Source organism: Zalophus californianus, chromosome 4 (assembly GCF_009762305.2).
Source record: "Zalophus californianus isolate mZalCal1 chromosome 4, mZalCal1.pri.v2, whole genome shotgun sequence".
In the NCBI taxonomy this organism is placed as follows: domain Eukaryota; kingdom Metazoa; phylum Chordata; class Mammalia; order Carnivora; family Otariidae; genus Zalophus; species Zalophus californianus.
In genome coordinates, this window is record NC_045598.1 from 190,159,940 (window position 1) to 190,169,552 (window position 9,613).

At 60.1% G+C, this 9,613-nt stretch overlaps 1 protein-coding gene across 3 annotated transcripts; it reads right to left on the minus strand.

Annotated features, from left to right (window-relative positions):
* Positions 1-4,407: 4,407 nt before the first annotated feature.
* LOC113916971 (lymphocyte antigen 6H) lies at positions 4,408-6,818 on the minus strand. Of its 3 annotated transcripts, none has more exons than XM_027584321.1 (4): positions 6,698-6,818; positions 6,047-6,173; positions 5,203-5,322; positions 4,408-4,917 (listed from the first exon to the last, which is right to left on the minus strand). In XM_027584321.1, exons 2-4 carry the CDS (start codon positions 6,111-6,113, stop codon positions 4,682-4,684), a joined length of 423 nt encoding a protein of 140 aa, XP_027440122.1. In that variant the 5' UTR covers positions 6,114-6,173; positions 6,698-6,818; the 3' UTR covers positions 4,408-4,681. The 3 variants fall into 3 exon arrangements, with proteins under 3 accessions (XP_027440122.1, XP_027440111.1, XP_027440131.1); XM_027584310.1 differs by having other exon boundaries at positions 6,650-6,797; XM_027584330.1 differs by lacking the exon at positions 6,698-6,818 and adding an exon at positions 6,434-6,578.
* Between the last annotated feature and the right edge of the window lie 2,795 nt (positions 6,819-9,613).

Consider the following 9,613-nt stretch of genomic DNA (forward strand, 5'->3'; position numbering starts at 1 on the left):
ATTAAACGAGGGGACATGTCCTCGTATCAATAAATGGTGAAAGGGTATTTCTCTTAAACTCATCAGCCGTCCCTCATAAAAAAATCTAATTGAAATATGAATAAATAGTGTAAGCTGAATAAAGACTGATTTCAACTCCAAAAGCAAACATCGACTCAGGGTGCCACAGGGAAGTCCTTCGGTGAACAGACACGCCCGGGGCTGTGTCATCAGTCAGCCGGCTTCACAGGCCCCGCTAATGCAACAGGCACAAAAATTGAACACACAATAAAAATGTTGGGAAAGCAGAGTTGCATCTTCACTTGTACACTGCCTGGTGGTATACCTTGAACATCTAAGAGACGACACCAACAGTGGAATGTGCGGAGCTCGGTGTTGGAAAATGAGTAGCTTTTCCTTGCGTGGGTTCAGCGCTGTCGGTGGCCGCCCCACGTCATGCCCACACCCTCTGCACCTTGTGGACGCCCCTGCGTGTAAGCCGCGCGCTTCCGGAATTCAGGAGTGCACTCAGCAGCCTCCCAGCGCCGAGGGCATCCCTACATGACTTTGGCTCTGCCGGGGAGATGCATCCAGACCACACCACGGAGGAGGGCTGAGGAGGGGCGAGGGGCCGCGCTCCACCTGCCCGGAGAGCCCCTCCTGAAAGCCCTCCACTGACTCCCGCGGCCTCGGCTGTCGCACTCACACGTGTGAGCACAGCCTGAGCGAGGAGCGGAACTTTACTCTTTCTGTCGCAGTTTTTCTCTCCAGACCCATCTCACCAGGAGGCGGAAGCCCGGTGTCTTGGGCTCTTCCCTCCCAGGGCTGCGTGCAATGAGGGACGACAGGCAGATCCACTGCCTCACCCCTGCCCTGCCTGGTCCATGCACAGCACCTGGGACACACAGGCTGTGCCCTCAGTTGGGTCACTGTGGCCTCGCCCTGACCCTGGTTCCCAGGCCCCACCACAGCGTGGAGGCCCCGGGCTGTCTGCAGACCCCCGACCCAGACCTCCGCCGGCAGGTACCGCTCAGAGGTCCTGCCACTCGGGAGCCTCTCTCTGGGACGCACCCCATCCTCCGCTCCTTCCCGCCCCTCTGCTGGCTCAGCCCAGGGGCATCTCCGCCTAGTTTGAGGAAGGTCCCGCGCTCTCCCTCCCCGTCTGGAAGCGTTTCCACGGGCTTCTCTGCAGACTTACTCCCTCTGACTCAGAGAGGCCCGTGGCACCGTAGCGGGGGGAGCTCTTGGAAACATGGAGGCCAGTGATTCACGGGCTCCACCAGTTGTCTGCCCTGTTGATCCCCCAAGCCCTCAGCCGTCCTGCTTAAATGAAGGCCAGGTGGCGGGGTGGGTACTTGTAGAAAGAACGGCATGAAAGGAAATGAATAACCAGCTCACCACACCGAAAATGACCACTGTGGTTTAAAGAAAAGGAGGAAGCCCCAGTTACAACCACCAAAACTACAGGTTACCTAGCTTAGACGCCGAGGGAGGTACAAGACCCACAGGGCGAATGAGCCAGAACAGAGGCGCGAGCAGGTCGCCGCCGGAGGGGCAGGAGCTGCGCACTCCCACGTGGGGAGTCCTCATGCCGTGGAGACAGCCTCCGGCCCCGGCGGCACACAAACCGGTGCAACTGCAGTCAACATCCTGAGTGTTATTCTGGAACTGCACAAACGGACTCCGGCATTCACCTGTAAGAATAAATCGCAAGAAGTGACAATCTTCTTTTCAAAAGAGGAGCAAGGAGGGGACTCGCCTCACCAGCTGGTGAATGTGACTTGAAGCTGCCACGCCCGGTGGGGCCCACGCTCAGTGGCCGGAACACACACCACGGGTGCCATGCACGCTATGACCAAGGTGGCACTTGGAGTCACGGGGAAAGACATGTGTGTTCATGAACGGCATTGACAAACACCGGCCATGTATTTCAAAGAGGTCCTGCCTCCTGCTGCATGGTAAACAAACTCCGGGTGCATCGGGTATCTGAAGGAAGTAGCCAAATCCGTAACAATAGCAGAATATAAAGACTGTTTACCTAGGATAAGGACAGAGGAGGCTCTCCTATGATCTGAAAGCCAGAAACAATAAAAGAACAATTAGATTCAACCACACGGAACTTGAGGATGTGCACGCATGTACTGGGAAAACACCAAAAACGAAGATACTGGGAAAACACAGACCACGGGAAAGATGGTACCTCGCTCACAAGAGGGCCTCATACTTCTGTAAGAAAAGACAAAAGCCCAAAGTGGACCAAAGGTGCGACCGGCAATTACAGAGGAAACGCTCGTAAGTCGGGACAAACTCATAAGACGTTCAATCTCACTACTAAGTTCTCCAGTGGAAATCAGGATAAGACCCTACTCTTCGTCCCCCAGGCTGACGGGAGCTCCCGGGGGATCCATGCGGTAAGGGTGGAGGGGCCCGGGAGGAGGGACGGGCACAGCCTTCCTTCGGGGAGATCTACTCCTTCCAAGGAGATGTTTTTCGGGCTCAGCCACACACTTCCTGAATCCCCCTGAGACGGAGAGTCACTGGATCCCATAAGGACATGAGGGTGAGGGTGGTCACGACAGCGCTGATCAGGGACTGAGAGCGGAGCCCTCTGCCCTCAGGTGAGGGGTGGCTAAGAAAAGCGCCGTTTGCTCGTGCAGGGGAGTACTAAGCAGACAGTGAAAACGAAAGGTCCACGTAGATCCGGCAAGGATGACCTTGGTGGATTCTTCAGAAGAATTATCAAGTTGCACACACAGCGCTGTCCATGTGCCCAGGCGGACCCAGCACGCCTCACAGACGGCGGGGTTCAAGCCTGCCATGACAACTCATCACGGTGGCGACGGCTCGCTCGCTCTCAGGCGCGGGGACCCAGCCCTGGATGGGGCAGCTCGGGAGCGGAGAGCGGAGAGCGGGCTCTCTGGGCCACACTGCCCCCGCGCCCCACTTCACCTTGAATCGCACAGCTGGAAGGATCTCCCCACTTTTTGTGTTTTAAATACATCCCTCAGGTAATAAATTCTCACACAGAGATTGACCTGAAAGTTGGTTTGAACCCATGGGGCGGCATCTCGTCCTCTGGGAACCTCCGGGGCCCCCATGGAACCGCATCCTGGGTGGCACCAGCTTCCGGCCTCTGAATCCTCAAGCTGCTCCTCACACTTGCCCTAAGTGAGAGTGCCCAGTCCCTACACGCCCCCAAACACCAGACACAGCAGTGGGCAGCACACTTTACTGAGGTTTGGGCAGGATGGGAACAGGTGCATTGCAGGGCAGCAAAGCAAACTTAAAACAGAGCGGGACACACGTCCCTGGCCAGTCCTACCAGCAGGAGGTGGACACAGTCTCCAGTGACTCCTCTCCTGTCGTGTTCACCCCGGACTCCCAGGTCCCTCTCCCTCAACCACACGCAGGAGCCCCGGGGGGAATGCCACGGCCAGCTCTTAGTGAAACCACGGTTCTTGCCAAGGGGTCCAGGACCCAGGAGCACCCACAGCCTGGGTCGGCCACAGAAGGATGAGGAAGAACTGACTGAAGACCAGACTCCAGAGAAGCCCGGAGTGACTACTGACATCACGTGGTGAGCCTGGGCCATGGGGTGACCCACGTGGCCTGGGAGCGTGGGAGATTGGGCTGAACCCAGGGGTGCAGGGACAAAACCAGAGACCCACCATCGGAGCAGGAAGGGCCAGAAGTGGTCCCTAAGATCTACCTGCAGGTGCTCCCCTGCCTCCTCCCTCCCGAAGCACCCAGTGCCTCTGCGCCATCCCACGTGGGGCCGCCTCAGCCCCTGCTCAGGGGCTAGCCTTCGTGACCCTGCCCAAGGAGGTGCCCTAGGTGGGGGCAAAGGGTCTCTGGTTGAGAGGCCGAGTCTGGGTGCAAGAGTGCTCCCAACAGCTCTTTGGGGAGCGGGCCCCAGAGTCTGATCACCCCAAGGCTCCACGAAAGAGCAAGTGAGAGAAAGGGCAAGAGGAAGGGACACGCAGGGCATGTGTGTCTTCGTGTCCCTAGACCCTGAGGGCCAAGAAGCGTGTGTGCACAGACGTGCGTGTGTGGGGGCTGGGGCACACCAGTCCAGGCGCTGGTGTGACATCCGTGTTTCAGCGTGCACACCTGTGGACGTCTGCGGGGGCTCGCGCGTGCATCTGTGCGAGTGGGCGTGGACGCGGAGCACACCTCTGCAGGCATGGATGTGCGCATGCCTGCACGTCTGGTGTCACGTGCACTCACACACGCTTACAAGGCCTTACCTTCGTGTCCCTGTCCCGAGACTCTGTCCACTCTAACCTCTGCTCCCATCTGCTACCAGGCCCCAGGTGCCCCAGGCTGCCCAGCACACCCACAAACCCCCAGTCCCGGTGCCCCACGTCCTTGGAGCCCCTCTCCCTGCTCTGCCAGCCTGACCCCCACACCCAGGCTCAGACCCAGGTCTCTGGACCAGAAGTGAGTTTATTTCTCTGCGGAAGATGCCCTCGCAGCCATCGGTTGGGCTGGGCCTGGTTCTGCCTGGCTTCCCCTCGGAGACCTGGGGGTCCCAGTCCCCAGCCCACACCCCCCGGGGCCTCCTGCAGACACCGGGTTTCCTAGAGGCGTCCTGCTGGCCCGGACTCAGAGCTGGTGAAGAGAGGGAAGCCTCATGGCTCAGGGAGGGGCGAGGGCCAGGTTCCAGGGAGGAAGCTCAGAGCCCTGCAGGAGGGAGAGGGCCTCAGGGCCCAGCCCCGAGGAGGGCAGGCCCGAGGCTGAGCAGGAGGCCCCCCGCCAGGGCCCAGGGGCTGCCCCCCGCCCCCGGCCCCCCATTGCACAGGTCTCCCCCGCAACAGTCCACGTCCACTTTTAAGATCCCAGAGTTAATGAAGCCCATCAGATAGTCTGAGAAGAAGTGTCGCTTCACGAAGTCACAGGATGAGGCGCACATCTTGTTCACGGAATGATCCTTCCTGCCTGGGGAAGAGGTAGGAGAGCCTGGGACAGGAGGCGGCACCTGGGCCCTCTCTGCGTCACGCCCAGGCCCAGGACCCAGCCCGGGACGCAGCTCGGGACCCCCAGACAGCAGAGCTGAGCTTTTCAACCCACCCACCCTGTCTCAGCGACCTGGAGACGGCCACACAGGGCACCTGCTCAGCCTCACACAGCAGGCCACCCACAGCCCTGCGCCTTTAGTCGAGGACAGAGGGGCTCAGATGACACCCCCAACCGCTCCCCACCCAGGCCCTGGTCCTGACTCACTGCTACTGGGGTCGGTGATCCGGACGCTGGCGCACACTGTATCCGACGGCTGGCACTGCTTTGGGGTGCAGTGGCTCGAGTTGGTGGTCAGGGTGCAGTCCTGGCACCACAGGCCATGAGCTGGGCAGGGCACAAGGACTCCGATGACCAGAGGAACCGGGCGCCAAGCCAGCCGTCCCCCTGCCCCTCCCTCCCGCCTGCTGCAGGCCCTGCTAGGAGAACCAGGCCACTGTAGGAGGCCGAGCGCCCCCTGCCAGGAGGGAGCAGGCACCTGGAGGTCAGGCCCTGGGAGAACCTGTGTGCCTTCCCGGCAACCTGGGGGGAGGGCCCCACCACTGCAACTCTGGCAGCCCCTGGGCGCCCTCCGTGGCGGCAGGCACAAGCGTGCACAGCCAGCCCCACATCTCTCACCCCTCTGCTGCTCTCCGGCACGCTCCTACCCCTCCCGCGCCTCCCCGCAGACTTCACTTGCTCCAAGGAAGGAAGGACCACACAGACTTGATGGGAGGCCAGGTGGGGCTCTGAGAAGCGATGGAACGCGAGAACCGCGCCCTGAGCGAGGGGCGTCCGCGCAGGACTAGCCCGCCGGTGCGGAAAACCGGGAGGAAAACCGCTCGGTGCCCTCAGGAGCCAGGAGGGCCCCGCGTGGCTGGGGCTGGAGCTGGAGTGCCGTGAGTGAAGGCGACAGGCGCGAGGGCCGGCTGGCGTCGCCAGGGTCCGGGAGAGGGTGTGGATGTGACCAGCACCGTCGGAGGATGGCGGCCCTGCAGCCCGGCTCTCTCCGGAGCCGCCTCGGGCTCCTCCGGCGACCTGGCCCAGCCCCGCGGGGCCACCCCAGACTCACCGGGCGCAGAGCACAGCAGGGCGGCCAGCAGCACCAGGCCGAGGCCGTTCATGGCTGCGGGCAGCATGCTCCAGGCGGGCCTCGGGAAGGCGCGGGGGTTGTGGGCGGAGGTCCTCCGGGCGCGGGCCTGGCAAGGAGAAGCCTCGGTCAGGAGCCCCAGCCTCCTGCCAAGCCCGAAGCCCCCTCCCCTCTTCTGGCACGGGATCGCAACGTCCCCCCTCCTCGGAATCTCAGAGCTGGGGTGGGGGGGTTGTTCGCAAGCTCGCAAAGCCCCACCCCCAGCCCATCCCCCAGAGCGTCCACCATCACAGCATCCCCTCCAGGGAGAATAGGTCTGCCGTCTCGGGCAGGGTGACAGCTCGAAACGCCCCAACCCGCTCCTGGCACCTGTGGGGTGGGGGGTCAGGGAGAGCGCGTCTTCTCCTCCCTGGGGAGCGGTAGGTGCGTCCGGAGAGAAGAGCGCTAGACAAGGTGCGAGCAGGCGGTACCTGCCGATGGAGGAGGGGCGCGAGCCACGTCCCCACCCCCACCCCTGGGCTGGGGGCCCGGGAACCCCGCGCTGAGTTCCCTCCCGTCGCCTCCTGCGCGTGCCCGGGCGCTCACCGCAGGTCGGGGCGTGGAGCGCGGGCCTCGGGTCGGGGGCGCACTCACATCCCTGGGGGGTCGGCACTCCGGGGCTCCGGGAAGCGCGAGGAGCGGTGCCCTTCGGTCTCCCTGCGGACCGGAACCCGGGCGCAGCCTTGTCTTTCGGGGAACGCAGCCGCAGACGCGGACCCCGCGCGAGGGGCGGAGCGGAGCCGGGCGGGGGCGCGCGGGGGGCGGGGGCGGCGGGAGAAGCGCGGGCGGGGCGCCCGGGGCTCGGTGCCGCGGCGGGTGGCTGTCCTGGGCCGTCCGCGCCCCTCGACAGGCAGCGCCCGGCCCGCGCGTCCGCCCCCTCCGGTGCCGGCTCCCTCCGCGGCCGCCCCGCGCACCCCTCCCCCGGCGTGGGCAAGATCCCTTCCCCCTCTGCTTGGCCGAGATCCCCTCGGAATTTCTCGGAAGAACGTTTACGGCGAAAGGAAGCGAGCGAAACGCACAAAGACGCAGAGAGTGGGGGAGGTAACAGCGAAGGTGATTCGCGCAGGTCCTGGTTCGCAGGCTCCCGTACCTGGAGCCCTCCCCTCCCCAGCTCCGTCGTCGCGGCTTCGATGGTTTGAGGCTGCGCTCCCCCACCCCAACCCCGACCCAGAGCACCCGCGACGACCCCCGCCAGCCACCGCTGCCCCAGGGACTGAGGGCTCCAACCACGCCCCCGTCGGAGGGCCGAGTCCCAAGGGCTGGTCGCGGCATTCAAGGCCGTCCGCCGCCTGCTTGGCCAGTTTCTCAGCTTTGTCTCTCGCCTTCCCGTCCCACAAAGCTTTTGAGTGCTGTGCCTTTGCACTTGCTGTCCCCTGTGCCTGGAATCCATCTCTGCTGAGCACTGAGTAAGCCCCAGCTACTGCGCAGGAGTTGGGGGTCCTTCCTTTTTGCCCTGCCTTCATTTCGCCAACAAATATTCATGGAGTACCCACGGTTAGCCGATCGCTGCCCTGGGCCTGGGACAACACAATGAGAAGGTTCACCCAGTCTTGCATCAGACAAAGGATCATCACTGGTATGCCCTTGTGAGAGGAGCCAACCACAGTTAGCCTTGACTGAGCACCTAGTGTGTGTGCTGTTCCAGGCACGTATGTCATAGCTTCACCCCCACCTGCTGTGGAAGTATTCTTGACATCCCCATCTTACAATGAGGAAGCCCAAGCACAGAGAGCTTGAGCTCCCTGCCCAAGGTCACACCCAAGGGTGACCAGGTGACACTGCCAGTATTGGAACCTAAGCAGCGTGGCGGCAGGACCTGTACACCTCAGTGCTCAGCGCTCTGGAGGACTGACGGCAGAGGACGCAGACAAGCAACCCCAGCCTGGGGACTGGGGCTCCCACAGATTCAATTCAAACAGGAGTTCAAAGTCAAAAATCAGCGAACGTCCAAAGAAAACAGGCCAACAGAGACACAGCAGAAGCAGTGAAGAGGAACAGATTCCAATCTCTACAAACTTTCTAAACTGAAAGTGGTAGATATAGAATATAAAATTAACCTATCTTGTGGGTTTAAGATATACTTAAAGGAAAGAACAAGGCACTATCAAAACTGACTGTGCTTAGCTGAAAAAAAAAAGGAGAGCCTCTAGAAATAAACAACTTTCCACTGAAATTAAAAGGTTATCAGAAACGTTGAGAGATGTATGCCAAATGAAAATAAGGTCACTAAAAACATACATGGTATGGTTTCACTTCTATGAGACTTCCAGAACGGAAAAATCCAAAAAAGAGGGAACGGAGATTCGCGGTTGCCTCAGGCTGGGAGGAGGGAGGAATGGAGAGTTTCTGCTAAAGGTCAAGGGGTTTCTTTTCAAGTGACGAAAATGTTTTAAAAAGATAGTGATGATAGTTGCACCACACTGTGAATGTACTAAAACCCACTGAATCAGAGACTTTAAAAGGTGAAGTTTACAGTATGCGAGTTGCGTCTCGGTCAAGCTGTTGTGTAAAAGCAACAGCAAATGCACGAGGACACACAGGAGACACAAGTGAAGAAGGAGTTCGCGAACCGGAATTTGAGCCTCCAGAAATGATCAAGAATGTGTGCAAGGGGTGAGGAGCTAGAAGATGGAAGGGAAGGTCAGGACACCCAACGGGTCACGTGCAGAGCGCTGGGGGAAGTCTGGGCAGAGCCCCAAAGGGAAGAGAGCCAGTGTTGGAAGACACGATGCGTCAGAACCAGTGATGGAGACGCGCCTGCGTCCAGCTCTTGATTTCGGCTCCAGATCCAGCCCCACGTGTCGGGCTCTGCGCTGGGCAGGGGTGGGGGGCCTGCTGGAGAGTCTCTCTCTCTCCCGCTCCCCCTCCCGCTCCCCTTCTCTCTCTTAAAAAAAAAAAAAACTGATGAAAGAAGCATTTACAGAGAAGCACCATGTGTGCAAAATAGAATCAATAAGCAGGAAATTCGCACCTAGTACGGCGTCGTGAAGCTGCAGACCACTGAAGGCAAAAGAAGATGCTTCGGTAGCCAACAAGAAAGGGACCCGAGCTCCAAAGGAACAGCAGCTAGGCTGGCAGCTTCGGCAGCAGCAGGGGCGCCAAGACAGGGAAGAAGTACCCAGGAAGTGTGCTCAGACAAAAAGAACTGTCAGCTAAGAACTTTACACGCTGTTTTCCAAAAATCAGTGCAAAATAAATGTTTCAGAAAATTCAAGGTTTAGACAAATAAATGTCTTCAGATGACATTTTGGAGACGCTGAGAGAGCTTACCTCTAGCAGGCATTTTTAAAGAATGTGCTTCAGGAGGGAAGGGCTAGATATGAGAAGGAACTGTGTGGAGAGACTGGCTGACGAGAGGGAAATGGCAGTTGGCTTTGTCGTCTAAGACAGTAGGAGCGTGCGATAGGTGGAGTTTGAGCTGCAGCATGTGGAACGGGAGGAGGTGACTGAGTGAGAGGGTCCCCAGACCCTTGCACTGTTTGAGAGGCAGCGCCGCTCACCATGAACGTT

Excerpts from the sequence above, each read along its gene's own strand:
- LOC113916971 (XM_027584321.1), bottom strand. The coding sequence starts at position 6,113 with ATGCTGCCCGCAGCCATGAACGGCCTCGGCCTGGTGCTGCTGGCCGCC. Across the intron at positions 5,323-6,046 it reads CCTGCTGTGCTCTGCGCCCG|CTCATGGCCTGTGGTGCCAG; the intron begins GTGAGTCTGGGG and ends TGCCCTGCCCAG. Across the intron at positions 4,918-5,202 it reads GATCACCGACCCCAGTAGCA|GCAGGAAGGATCATTCCGTG; the intron begins GTGAGTCAGGAC and ends CCTCTTCCCCAG.